Genomic DNA, 14,788 nt, shown 5'->3' on the forward strand with positions numbered 1-14,788 from the left:
TAATGCTTTCGGTGTAGCTTTGGATTTTTGAATTTGGTTTGTTGACGTGTGTAACCACTAGGAGCGCATAACCATGGCGCAAAACTTGAGTTTGTTGTAATAGCGCTAAAGAGCAAATCGATTTTTATACCTAAATTAAGGGTTGTGTGACGAATCTTTTAATAGTAATTTTAGATGTCTAATTAACTGTTTAACAAACGTTGTTTCATAGGATTAGGGGTATAAAATTCCACACAAGGTACTAGAATATGTTGTTTTCAAAGTATTTCTATATATTTGCAAATAATTAGGTTGCAAGCGCCGTATAGCGGAGAAAAATTGAAATATCAGATTACCTAGATATAATTTGCATCTAAAAATTACTTAATATTATTCTTAGAAAAACACATAATACTTAAACTAGAATATTATTTTAGGATAAATCACGATAAAAGAGTTTTACTTTGATTTCTATGAGCTGGATGTCATTCGTTGTCTGACTCTAATTGCTCCCAAGACTCTTTGACAAAAACGATGATCCTAAACACGTGGTTTATATTTAACGAAATGTGCATCGTACAATTATTTTCGCGTATACCACATATCTAAAACCCCAAAACAAACTTACTACTAAATTGGTTTATTATAAAACAAATTATTAGTTTCGCTGGCGGATATTCCCATATTAAACATAACATTTTAAATTTTGCGTAAGCTGAACATAAATGCGAATTTAGAATTGCAAAAAACTTCGAACTATTACAAATATTAGTTATCCTATATACTTATTTCACAATTAAACATCCACTGGGTTGAAATAACCACAAAACTTAATAACTTAATGCGGGTTTTAATAAGCAATAACAATGATTAAACGAAGAGAACAAGCTGATGTCCCGAAAAAGGTCCCGAAAAGTTATGTTTGAAAGAAGCCTTGTACTTTTTAAAAGGATGAGGCGAACTGGCTTTGAGAGTTTCATAAAGCCGCGTCGGCACTTTCACGTTAAAAACGCAGCGATATTTTCCCAATTTTTCCGAGGTAAATGAGTTTGAAAAACAAACAGGACGCAGTGCCAAGGCATACCGAATATTAGCGATAAAATCGTCATCGGCGTTTCAGTTTTTTCAAGTTAGGCTTTGGTGGCCGAACGCGGCTTCCGCCTCGCATCGCCTTTTCCACTTTTCGAAGTGACGAGCTCGCTTCATCGCTGCCCTCCTTTTGACGACGGCGCTTCGCTGGGTCGGTCGACGCTTAGTGAAGCTGCACGGCTTCCGCCAGGCCTTCGACGGTGTTGTCTATGCGCTTTGGCTGCCTTGTGCTTTGCCCAGCTCAGCTGATGACATGTGTGTTGAGTGCCGATTGCATTTGCCGCCCTTGCTTCTTGTGCTTTATACGGCTTTTTTTGATTTGTGCAGGTTACAGCTACGAACGTCAACCCCGTTTTGATGGTAGAGCTCGCGTTTTTATGATTTCGTATAGCACTTGAGGTTTGAATTGTACCGGTTATCTGCAGGCCAAGGAACACGCTTTTTAATATAAATATGACTTTACTGGTTATTTTCGCCCTAGTACCTACGCATTTTTCCTTGATTGATAAGTCATTATGAATGACATTGGATTAAAGTTTGACTATAGTTCAGTTGGAGTTAACCTTCTGTTTTCAATAAAGTTTGTATCCGGCCTTATGCACTTATGTTTGAAAGCAGTTTAATTGTTGTGTTTTATCTTTATATTAACTAACAGTCAATTAGTTAAACTAACTATTTAACGAAACATCTATCCATATCTATGTACATTTAGGCAAACATTTCAAGCTGTAAAAATCAGTTTGCATAATCCCATTTTTTATTGATATGCTAGTCGTTGTTTGTTTACTTTCCAGTAACATTTGTTGTAAAATCTTGTTTTTTGTTTACATTTGGTTTGATAACAGGATGTATGTCTGTATTTTTGTTGTTTTTATTAGAGCCTCTAATTTCTCAATTACCTATACTTTGCCTGCTAATTACCGCTAACAATCAAATCATTTTGTACCATGAAAAATATTGTAAGTTTTTAGTGTTCTGCAACCAAGTTTTTATTGATTTTTGAGAATGCCAGCCAACATTGTCCGAATTTTGCTTATAACTTTTAATTTCATCATGAACAAACTCTTTTTGTGTCACATGAAAAGTTACCAAAATTGCTATTACTCTTATTAAACATTGTAAAACATCACTAATAATATTTACCAATAAAGTTATTTTCATTTATTGCTTAAATTCAGCACCATAAAATATCTTTTTAAATATGAAAGCTCATAGCATGACAATGGTAGCATAGTTTTCTTTCTTTATAAAGTGATTTCCTGAAATACTTTCAACAAACTATTCTGCATGCGAAATGCCGTTTCTTGTATTGACTTTTAGCTAATCATATTCCAAGTTTTATAGTTTGCTGTGCTGGATCACATTGTTCTTAACACAATTGATATAACCATATTGCTATATATTTCAAAGGCACATAATGAAGACAATAACAAAAGAAATTATAAAACCATTGACTGCCATAAGCAGCATATTTATGTCACCAATTGTTTTTTACTTATAGGTTAGAGCCGACGGTTATAGCACTTTCACAGAGGATGAATTTCATCCAAACCTTTGAAAGAAACAATTTATTTAAGCATTTTGTATGCTTTTATTCAATTGAGCTAATTCTTACATCTAGAGTGCTTTCAAATAGTTGGTAAATATTGTGAAAAACAGTTGTTTTCCTAAGCTAATGGCGCATCATGTCGTTTGTATATCAGCGACCCAGTGTTGAACAAGATATTTGTTTGTATAAGAAGCAGTGCTGTGCCTTTCCCTAAGTGTCTACTTGATACTTTTGCTGTCAGAATGATTATTTGTCTGTAATTTTAGTCTTGTTTTTTGCTACCAAAAGAGAACACACTTCAAATTTAAAAGTGGTTTATTAATATCATGCATGGCTTGGTGCCCCAAATCTATTTTCTAATGTTTGATTTTCCAGGTACATCATTTAAAATTTTTAAAGAGGTTTGTGGAAATTGTTATGCCTACATACCAAATGTTTGCCACTAAAATGCTGAATACTTAATTTAACACTTAATTTTACAAATGCTTTCATAATTGTTTTTTTTAATATATATGTATATACATACAGCAAAAGTTTTTTATCGTGCCTAAGCAACTCTTGATTTTCTTCTCATTAGATTGCCTACTGTAACTTGTCAAGTTTTTTTTGTAAAAATTAGGCCCCATTGTTAATGAAATATTGCTTTTAACAAAATTTGTTTCTTCACAAGACACTAGCCTTGTGTTCACTTACTGATAGGAGGTATTTTACAAGCAAGTCGTTTTCCTTGAGGCCATGTAGTGATCTTTACGCTACATGGAATTTCATCTCTCTGCTTTGTAATTATTGCTTCAGGTCGCCCAATTTAGGTGTTAGATCTCTAAATCCCATAAAAATTTAAAGAAAACAGCCCTCTTGTCACACAAATTTGTGCTGATCTTAAAAACTGAAATAGGTGAACAAATTGTTCATTAGTTTTCCAATTCCTATGCAAATAGTTGCACTACCTTTGTATGCTAGAAATAAAAGGGATTTAAAACTTCATCAAAAAGCTCAATTGAACTTTAGGAAATTTTGTGATATACATCTTTATCAAGTTTAAACACAAATAGAAAATCCAATAAATGCGTGTCCCAGTGACCTGTATAACAGTCAGGAAACCAAAAATGTTGATAGTACTCTAAATTTGGCTTTGCTTCTGTGCCATATCAATCACTGTCATTGAATAGTTTTAAATTAAAAATGATTTTCAATAATCACCTTTGATGTTGTTTAATTGCCCTTGAAAACTATTGGCCACTCATTCCTGTACTAAACACCACAAAGTGTTGGCAGCTACAATTAGAATGCAACACTTGTTGATTTGTTTCCCCACCTAAGTAGCTTTGTAGCACTGGTAATTTTATTGATTACAGTCAATTGGTGCTTTTCAAAGTAAGGCCAGCATAGCGTAACCCTTTTTTGAGGTTTGCTGGAATGTTGTGTGATTTCATGGAATCCTAAATAGCACTCTGCACTTCTATACATTTCCAAAAGATTTCATTGAACTGCTGTGAATAAGGGTTGTGGTTGTTTATACATCTCCAAAACAAGTAGAAGAATGACCACTTTGCAAATTATTTGCACTTTTTTGTTGGTTTTGCTAAACCGCGTTGCTAAATAGTTTTTGTTCAGCTTTCACTCACGAAACTTCATTTGGCAAAGCAATCAACGATGGTTGTGTTTTAATCAAACCAACCTATAATTATCTACATCTAGATTAAAGTTTATATTAGCCTTTATTTTCTACATTGTTTTGTTCATTATGCCGATGAATAATTTTTAAACTTTCCTAGTATAGACTTTTCTATTGCTGGCTATGAGTTCAAATCTTACCCAAGTTTGACTTTTTAAGTGGCCACTGCCTTGCTTGCATGCAAAAGTTTAGCAAAGTTTCATTAGTTCATGAATTATTATCGTCTTAAGTAACAAGGAAAATGCAATATTCAATATTTTTTTATTTATTTTTTTTATTTCTTGAGATAAAACTCAACTACACATTATCATTGCAACAAACTATCATACTTTAATCATTTATTTTCGCTTTTTTCTTATTCTAACGACCAGAAATATAAACAAATAACACAAAAAAAATATCAACATATTTACACTTAAAAATAACTTTGACAAAAACTAAACAATAAAAATATAGTAGTTTTCACCAGTTTGCCAAAACGAAAAAGGCAACAGTGGTTTTGTGGTTTAATCAAACCTATTGATTACTTATTATTTTAAATGAAATTGTAAGTTTATTTTGGCCTCCTATTTATATGCATTGTCCTCAAGTTTTGTTGAACACAAGTTGATAAATTGTACTTATACAACCTTTTCAATCTCAAAGTTTAAGTTTGCCAGGGAGATAAAATTTGGTAACATTGTCATTGAACTATGTTACCAGGTAGTTTTCTCCCTACTGCAAATTTTCCTGTTTAGTTTATGGCAAACTGCCCACAACACAAAGAGATAAGATTGGGTGCAGCAGTTGTGTGTTATTACTGCCTTGCCCTTGCATCACCCCTTTCAATAAAATAGCACACAAACCTGTCTGAAGATATTTTAGGAATCTCAGGAGACTGCTTAGGTAATAAAAAGTTTTGCACAGATGACGTTGTGCCCAAGCAATTTTACTGGCTAAAATTGTGAGTTCTCATCAGCATACAATTTCTTGGCGGCAAGACTTGCCTGTATAAGCCAAAAAAAATTTTACTAAAAAAATGATGTTTTGTGGGATGCTTTATTTCTTGCTCTGTTAACATTGCTGTGTTTGACTTCTCTTCGCATTTCAATTTTAAAAATGTACTTGTGTTCTTACTGTAAGTTCACATGCAAAAAGTTTGCGATAAACCTCACAAGCAACTCTCTTCGCTCTTTTGCAGTGACCCGAGTGAAATAAAATGCTGTATTGTGTAAATTGATGCTCCTTGGGCACTTGAGAGTGCTTCTTGCACCCTAGGGGGGTGCACTTGGTCCTGTTGGCCAGACGCACCGCCGTTTTGCCGTGCTATGCTGAGAGGAGCACCTTTTCACAAGCAAAGCCAACCAGGACTGGCAGATTGGAGCTGTCCGCCGTCAGCCGGGCAACGTCGAAGGTGCCAAACAACACGATGTCGGCGGTTGTCACCCAGCTTTCGTTTAACATCAACGAAAAGCTGAGAATCGACGACAGAAACTATCCCTCATATCAACAGGTACGTCGATGGACGCCGAGTTTTGGGGTGCTTAAGGTGCCCAGAGCATCCCTAGTGAATACTTTGTATTTCTATTGATGCGTACGATTTGAGGTAGTAAATCTCTTAAATTCTGACATTTAGTCAATTATTTTCCTCAATTTAAAAGACATTTTATCTTTTTTACCACTTTGCATATAAACTTATATTTTCAGTGGGCGTTTTATGACGTCATATTTAGCGCAAATTTTTTAGGACCTCTGTAAACACAAACGTCTGCATCAATGGGTAGTGGGTACATCATAAATTTTATGTTCAGGTTAACTCTGCTGCCATGAAACATTTTCACCACAAAGTTTTTGTTTGACAACTTAGCAGAACTCAAACACTCTTGTAACTAGAGAATTTGACAGAAGTGTAATCACAAACATTTTCAAAGCAACAGTTTTAGATGACTAACTTTGCCTCAAAAAAATGTTTTAAACATTTAAACTTGGACACACAAGTATGTTCGCGTGATTGATAAATAATTGGCTGCCTTACCAGATAGCCAGATTATTCGGTGTCGTTTTGTCCTACAGCCTTGTTGAAATATTGATGCCGGCTCATGTTTTGTTTTCTCAACACACTTTCAAATCTTTAAAATTAATGGTTCATTATTCATGCACCAGCACTCCAGCAGTTATTTAGAAAGTAATGTTATAAATTATTGACTCACTGTATGCTAAATAGATTTCTTCATTTTATTTTTGCCCCGAAAGTTTTCTGTGGTTGATCTTGAAACATGCCCATTGTCCAGTCGATAGGAGCATTAAAGTTTCAAGATGTTAAGATTAGGGCCCATTGTCAGAGGCCCTGGTGTTTGTTCAACCTTTGCATTGTTGACTTTGCAGTGTCCAGTACTATTTTCTTAGTAGCAAATTTAAGATCACATTTGCCAAAGCTGTAGGGATTTTAAAACTTTTTTATTGTAAATAAATTGTCTGTATGTATGTTGAAATATAATAGTCACAGTTTGTTATTTTATAAACGTTTTGGTTAATCCACCATACATTAATGCAGAGTATTGATATGATGCCATTGGTTTGTATAAGCTTTTCACACTGATTTTAATCGAGTAATTCAAACATCTTTGGCGAAATAATTTTATCTTCAATTTAAATAGTCATTTGATATGATTAGAAATACATTGCATAATTTAAAAGGTCTGCCCATTGATAGGAATTATCATACATTAAACTAGTTTGTCATAATTGTCAATATAAAAAAATTGAATGTCGTTCTTCAAAACATTTTTCAAATGTACAACAAAGACTGAATAATCAAGGAATGAGAACCATGGCTTGGTCCTAATATTGAAGGCCCCATCCGCAAATGATTTTCATGCCTTGAAATATTTTTAGAGGCCAACCTAAAAATACGTCAGTATTGTTGTATTTTACCAATATGTCTCTAGATAAACCACCGAAAAAACAGGTCCAATTTTTGTTTTTTCAGCATCACAAGCAAGAAGCTTCCCAGTCAGCAAACAAAACCATCACCTCATTTTCGTACACGCCAAAGGGTAAGCAGAAACGGTGAATTGCCAGCTGCCGCGCTGTAGTTTAGCATTAACTTCACCGCTGACTGAGTAACATTCGAGCAGCAACCCAGCCCTTTTTCTCTTAACGTTGATTGACATTGAGCGGTGCGAAAGGCTACCTGCTGTTTTCACCGTTCAATTGAGTGTTGATGGGATGAGATAAACCGGCTGCGATGTTTTCTAATTGAGTTCACAGCAGGCCAAGCCGTTATCACTTGGGCTACAAACGGGTGGTCACTTGATTGAAGGATATATAAACTGCGGAAGCAGAGCAGAATCAAATTGCCCTATACGCACGCACGCGCCATTGTAGTATTATTGTTCACCGCATTCAAGGGCGTTTCGCTTGGCTTAGCACCTTGCATTGTTCCTAAAAACTGAAACCAAAACTGTGACATAAGAAGCTCCACTCGAGCAGGCTTCCCTGTTTCGTACGAGTGTCGAATCTTTCAATTGAGCGGGAAATTAATGAAATTATACGCCGAAAAGGCAAAGCAGCATGGCACTGCGATTGCCACAGATAGTAGCGTCAACCAACCGGTAATTTACTGACCTCCAAGTCAAAACAAAAACTAAAATTGCTTCACCACTGCCCAATATTTTGTTTACGAATTCAGGCCTTAACGTTTCCATCCTTGAAAAACTGCGATTAAAAAATGCTCACGCCCGATTTTGTTAGGACAGCGCGAGCAACATTTTCAAAGTCGCGGACCAAAACCAAACTCAAAAAGGTCTCCGCTGGTTACATTTCAACTGTGAAGACTTTACGCATCTTATTATAACAACCGCAACCACTGTTAATCAGGGTTAAACCGCAACCACTTTTAATCAGGGTTAAAACTAGGATATTTGTTAATAATAAAGGGGTCTAACCACATGTGAAACTCGATGCAGTAACAAGACGTGCGCAAAGCGCAAATTTTGGGTAGTTGAAATAGCCAAACAAATATGAGCAATGGCCTCGTGCCCAGTTTATAAAATAGGTCGCGGGCCGGATGATTTGCGTTGGCGGGCCGCAGGTTGCCCACCCCTGTGTTAGGAGATGGCTGGAAATGGACGGCAAGTTTTTTTGTTTATAAAAGTCGCGCGGTGAGCTTACGGAGCGGATGTCAGTGACGCTGCCAATGAGAACGGACAATTTGGTGACCACTCTAGACGTTCAGTCATATCACGCCCTTATATATCTCTAGTCGGAAAGAAAGCAGTTTTTTATCCCATTATCGTGCTTTGCGGAAAAATCAAACGTTTTTTACCATTTTTTTGTGCTTTTGTGGTGAAAGAAAACAATTTCCCCTCTTTTAGCGGTAAAATAGGCCACAGCTATCATACTTTTAACTTTGCATCGTGCTTTGTGTGTTTTCTACCCGCCAACCTATTAAATATCGCCCATTACAAAACAAAATACATTTTGCTCCACCCGGGTTGTTAATTTTGCCGTAAAAAGTAGCCAGTCGTCCGACTTCTAATCCAAACTGTCCCTAAAACGTTTGGGGTCCGGCGCTGATCTAGTATCTCACCACAGTTTCGTCCGGCGTTTATGTTGCTTAACAAAATTTGAGTTTGTGTTGGAGTTAACGTTTGGGTTCAGAAGGGTCAAGGATTACTATTGTATTAATTCTACCATATTTATGCCTTTTGCAATTTCAACTTTGACAACTCGCTTAGTTAGTGGTAAAATAAATGTGGTAGGGTTCTAGACCTGCGCCGAGGGTCGTACCAGCCAGCGGTGCATGTCCCGCTTTCGGGGTGTGATCGTATAGGCGCCGTCACCTCTTGCCCTAGCACGATGCAGCTGGCTCAGGCAAGCGACTGGCAAACTGCCAAACCGGGTGGCGTTATTATAAGCGCGAAAAGGCTCGACTTTTGTCCTGCGCCAATTGCTGTAGTCGCCTCGGTAAAGAGGAATGTGCTTAAGGTCCCATTTGGCTTGCCTTGTGCTCGGATCTCGGCCTTGGGCGCGTGCAATTGACATTTGAACTGGCGTAGCGCGCGGTTGGGCGCCATTATTCGACTATTTCACGCGCTGCGGTCTCGGGCATTGGCGGCGCACGCCCTGTCTCTCAATGCAACACGCGGCGTTAGAACGCATACAGGCCTGCAGAGCTGAAAAGCGGTGGCCGTTTATCAGTAGGGGGGTTGAAAAAGATAAAAATTAACCCTTCTATGTAACAAGTTGCAAACTGTTTCGGCCATATATGTGTTTTTTTTTACAAATTTGGAAAATATTTAAGCTTAAAATGCCGCTGCGAAGGGCACAATCCACAATGACGTCACCATTCCCGTTTTGCCCGGGAACGAAAGCCCCTCGGGCCTCCCACAATTCCACAATCCCCAACTCCGTCGGCGCGAAACGCGATAGAACGGATGACGGCCTCTCTTCTTCCTATTATGTTATTACTCGTCGCATTGTGCGCCGAAAATGCCCATTGTCCCTTTTCGTTTGTGATGTAATCAATGCCGGCTTGTGTGTCACAAACAACGACTCGAGGGGGCCTGTGCCGACGTGTTTGCCCTGGCCCCTCCCTTTCACTCGATGTGGCCCCACCAAGGCAATTCGTTAACCCCGCCGCGGCCCGACTTCATTCATGCCACGCATAGCGCCTTGCTTCAATTTCGAAACCTAATCGCCCCTTGGCCGCGCGTAGTAAGCGCTGGACAATGGGCTTTCGTGGCTTCAAGGACCGCGCTGACAATACTTTCCTGGCAGGGCGACGCTTTTTCGCCAAGACGATGTTGTTTTTGCGTATTCCCTCGTGAATTCGACTTGGCTTCGCCGCTACACCGACGATTAAATAACTGACAGACCGAGCGCCCGCCCGCTGTGGTGTTTCCTGTGTTGCAACATCACAACTTTCGCCCGTGATTTCGGCCACCTTGTTGCCTTATATCATAATGTATTGTAGATTGTAGAATATGAGTCCAGCTCTACACTTCCTGAATGACAGATTCCCTTTATGAGCCATGGTACCCTTTGAGCTGTTCATGTCGCCATTCCAACACTTCTTTTTTCTATGTTTTTTAGTGACAATTACCTACCGTTGTGTAACAAAACACAAATAGGAAACAAAATATGCTGATATTTTTAAATTAACGTTTAGGCAAACTTGGTACGTTGGCAATCGTATACAAAGCCTGAACGGCCTTAATTTATTAAAAAACGTCTTTGTCCCATCTAATGTCCCGCCCCTGTTAGGCTACGAAAAATTCAAACCGAAATTATAATGTTGCATTGCCGATTTAAACACATATGTACGCCTTGATTTCCGCGTTTTTTTCTATTCGCTTGCTTTATTCTAGGCTTCGGCCTAACCTCTGCCGACCCATCTTGACGAGAAAAAAACATCTGGTAGGTTTAGCGGGTTGAGCGGGTTTAGCGGTTTTTGCGGGAGCTTTTATTGGCGTGCGTCAAAACTTAAAAGCGTTAATATTGTAGAGACGCGTTCCGACGATTTCAGACCCGGCCATAAAAATTCTAAAGTCCGACATAAACCTGTGCTATCGTCCACCCCGCAATTACCCCCTACGCGCGTGTCACTTGCAAAGCCGGTAAAAGTGGTCACTTAGATTTTGCCTCTTTTCATTTGCGTTATATCGTTGCATCGCCGACCGCCGAGGTTTAAGGTTATGGGCTAAAATTCAAGCGAACCGAATCGTTCAAGTCGTTGAAGAAACTCTTTTTATGCATTAAGACTTTATAGGAAATAACATTCTGATGGTTAATGCTTCATTTTCGTATCGAATCTCCATCATTGTCCGACAAAGAGACTTTTTAGAGGCGCACATATATTTTAAATCACTGAAATTGTCGTATATTTCGTTTGCTGCTTTTTGACTGTTTTGATTAATATTTTAACTGATTTCGCATAAAACTAGATTCCATATTTAATTCAGCCGGTTTTTATTAAATGTAATTACCACGTTAGACACCATTCAGAAAAAAAAATGATAGCCACTCTTTTCAGTGGGCGGTGCCCGGGTTATACAAACTACTACCTGTTTTTGAATTAAGACTTGAAGGCAGCTGATTCCATACCGCCGTCTGCCACTATGTGCCGGCTGTATTATGATTTATTGCACCCCGTCCCTTTGTTTACCCCTGGCTCTATAGTAAAGACCCCGAATAGCGCAAAGTACGCGCGAATACCTTTGCTGGACGAACTGTTTGATCAGTCGACAAAAAGCACCGATTCGAAAGTCACTTGTGATTTTTTCTGCTTTCAATTCCAACTGCATCATTTCAATATAAGGCGCCTGCCTGTTATTTAAGCGGATTTTGGTAACAAACCTCTGTGTAAGCCTCGTATGTGTTTCCACAACAGAACATATATTGCCGACGATAAAAGTTATAAATGTTTTTAATAACTTGAAAAAAGCACCGCTCCGAACAAAAATCAGTCAGCAAGGTCTAAAATTTCGAATATAAATATGCACTTTGCCATATAAATGAATGACACCATTAGTTTATTGATAATTTATACAAAAAATAGCAAAAAATTTTAAAATCTTTAAGATGTAAATAAATAAATAAATAAAATACATCCAAGACTAACATGGAAAAAGACAAGCTGCAGCTTTCTAGATGATTTATTAGTCACTCACAACTTTTTGGTGCTACATTATGCGAGGTATATACCGTATGCTGTTCCAAGGCAGTCGAAATCTGTTAAAAATAGCTCCCAATATTGCCTTTTCGAAAAAAATCAAACATCGAAAGGCAAAAAGTCAAAATTAATGTTCGAAGCTGCGCAGTAAACCTTTCCGTCGCTAGGCAACCGGCCCGAAATACGTTATTGAGCGTTGACAATAGAGAGATCGGTTTGCGGTTTATCGGTGCTGCGCGTATCAAGCACATGCCACAGCCCGATGCGTAAAGGTCATTACAAGGTCGCAGCACGCCGCTTTTTCTCCGCTGCCAAACCCAGAAAGGCTACAAAGCCATGTTCGTTTCGCTGGTTAACAAAAGCAACAAAGCGAAAATTCCTAAAGCTCGATTTGGATGAATGTTCCAAACCTGCGTTTACTGCTTTTGTCATAGCCAGCGCCCGTACGTATGTTCATACTCACATAGGTATGTGCATATATATATAAGGGCGTATCTTTATGGAATCCGAAACCATTGGGAGCAGGTTTCTGCTTGTCGATCACTGTTCCGCTGACGCGTATTTTAACAATAAATAAGACATTAAATATCTGATCCTGGTTTTACTCGGGTTTTTAAGATTTGGGTTTTGTTGTTGATTATTATAAATTAGTTGGCAGGCATGACTATGTGCTAACTATTCAAATTCTAACGATTTTTTTTTTGTAAAACGATTCCCGTGCATATATTTATACTTACGTGGGTATATGATTCTAAATGAGTTCGCGGGCATGACTATGTGCTAACTATTCGAATTCTAACGAAATATTTTTTTGTAAAACGATTTTTTTCGAAAGGGGAGAATTCAATGAGGCGGTTTATTAGGCGGTTAAATCAAGGGTATATACTTAAATGGTTTCGTCGGCATGAGAAAGTGCAATAGAAATTTTAACGAAATCAGGGTATTCTAAAACGATGATTTAGTTCTTGAAAAGGTTGTACGGAAGGCATTCGATGAAATTACAACGTTAAGTGAAAGTTCCCGAAAGTATTTTCAGACCTTGAGAAAAAGTAGTTGATTTTGAAGTCGTTTAAGTAAAATGCCATTTCACATTCCTCCCAACTTTTTTACTTCCATAAAAATACGATCATGAATTTGACAAAGCTCAAGCATAAGTTAACCTCGAACAGGACAAAAAAAATTCGAAAAAAAATCCAAAAAGCCATTCTGCCGAAATGCCATCCTAAACCAACAACCGCAGCTACAACGGGCCGTTTAGCTCTTACATCGGCCGTCGCCGCAAATTAATTTCCCGGCTATACGTTTCAGCTTTTTTGTTTGTTGTCGTTACGCGCCGATGCGGAACGCCCTGCTATTGTCACGTAACGCCGCGTCGACAATCGACGAACAATCGCCCGTTGTCGCACAATAAAAGCGGTTAATTCGACCGGACCCTTGTGTTTCTTCTCGTGTTGTTTTTGTTGTATTTTGAGTATAGTATCTGTGCCGTCCGAACCGCAGCCTACAACGTTAAGGTACGTTTTATTTTTAGGATGTCGACTTTTGCAACTTATTTTCGATGTAGGGGTTAAATGTTTTGTACGAAAAATAATATAGAATCAACTTTAAGATTAGGGGTTCTTGTGGACCCCAAACTTTTTCTTTTGTTTGTGTTGGACCTTGGTCGGCATGAAATTATTCAGAGATGACGTCATAAATTGGCGTCAAAAAAGTAGGCCTAATAAACCTGGAGTTTTTGGTCAAAACACATATTAACACTTGAGTAAAGTCTAAATACATTCAAGGAAAGGCGGCAAAGCGTTAATTCGTTATATAACTCTGTTCCATTTTCAAAATAATACTCAAATATTTCAACTGGCCTTGATGGACCGTTTGAAACAAGTCAACGAACCCAAAAAAACTAGTCCGCGAACCCCAAGGGTCCACGGACCCAAGTTTAAAACCGCTGTTTTACAATCAATAACGAAAATCCACGCTTTTTGTTAATAACATACAAAATCTACGCTATTTCCTAAAATACGGTTATTAACATACCACATGCATTAAAATATTCGAGAAAAACGGTTTTGATCGAAAATAGTCTGTAATTTACTCAAAGCAATTTGTAAAGTTCATACTATTAGGTTGTTTGTTTGTAAACTTTTATTATGTAATGGTTACTTGACTTTGCGATAACCACGTTCGTCGGTATTGGAATATGGTCATGTCACGTGAAATAGTTCGTGAATTGATCACGGAACAGCTGTTAAACAACAGAATCTCGCCATTACTTCATTATGCCAAACATTAAAATATTTAACATCGCAAATATATATGTTCGATAAAATGAAAACTTAACCAGTATTTAGGAAATAACAGGAATTGCCTGAAGAAATAGATAATTTTATACAAAAAAGTTATTATTTTTTCTCAGTTTATCGCTTTTGTTGAAAACAATTAATGTGTTGACACACATTGATCAAATTCGCAAAAAAATTGCAGTCATTCACACACATTAAATATTATTGATTTCGCGAAAGCCATTTTTACTCCTTTGAGGCGTTAATTGCGTTACGGAGATATGGACCTTTGCTTTATGGCCGCTTATGTCATTTCGTCTTTTTCATGAAAGGTCGTTGTCGTTTTGCTTTACAACTCATAAATTGCAAACGCGCTTAACAGCTTGTAATGTGATAATAATATCAATGATCGTTGCCTATTGTGGATTTTAAACTCATAACTTAAATAATTTCCCATAAATTTAAATTAAATAGATTAATTCATAGTGTTTTCAATCAACCTTTTTTCTTTCGTTGCACAAAAATTCTGTGGCCCAATAAATTTTTTATGAAAGAACCAACTA

At 37.6% G+C, this 14,788-nt stretch overlaps 1 protein-coding gene across 1 annotated transcript in view; it reads left to right on the forward strand.

Annotated features, from left to right (window-relative positions):
- The first annotated feature begins 5,486 nt into the window (after positions 1 to 5,486).
- Positions 5,487 to 14,788, forward strand: part of LOC146137558 (uncharacterized) — a 36,248-nt gene continuing 26,946 nt past the window's right edge. Inside the window, exons 1-2 of the mRNA XM_083393820.1 lie at positions 5,487 to 5,784; positions 7,261 to 7,327. Coding sequence (XP_083249946.1) covers positions 5,701 to 5,784; positions 7,261 to 7,327 — 151 coding nt within the window. The 5' untranslated portion in view covers positions 5,487 to 5,700. The remainder of the gene's footprint in view (positions 5,785 to 7,260; positions 7,328 to 14,788) is intronic.

The sequence above is a fragment of the Ascidiella aspersa genome, chromosome 7, assembly GCF_963924565.1.
Source record: "Ascidiella aspersa chromosome 7, kaAscAspe10.2, whole genome shotgun sequence".
In the NCBI taxonomy this organism is placed as follows: domain Eukaryota; kingdom Metazoa; phylum Chordata; class Ascidiacea; order Phlebobranchia; family Ascidiidae; genus Ascidiella; species Ascidiella aspersa.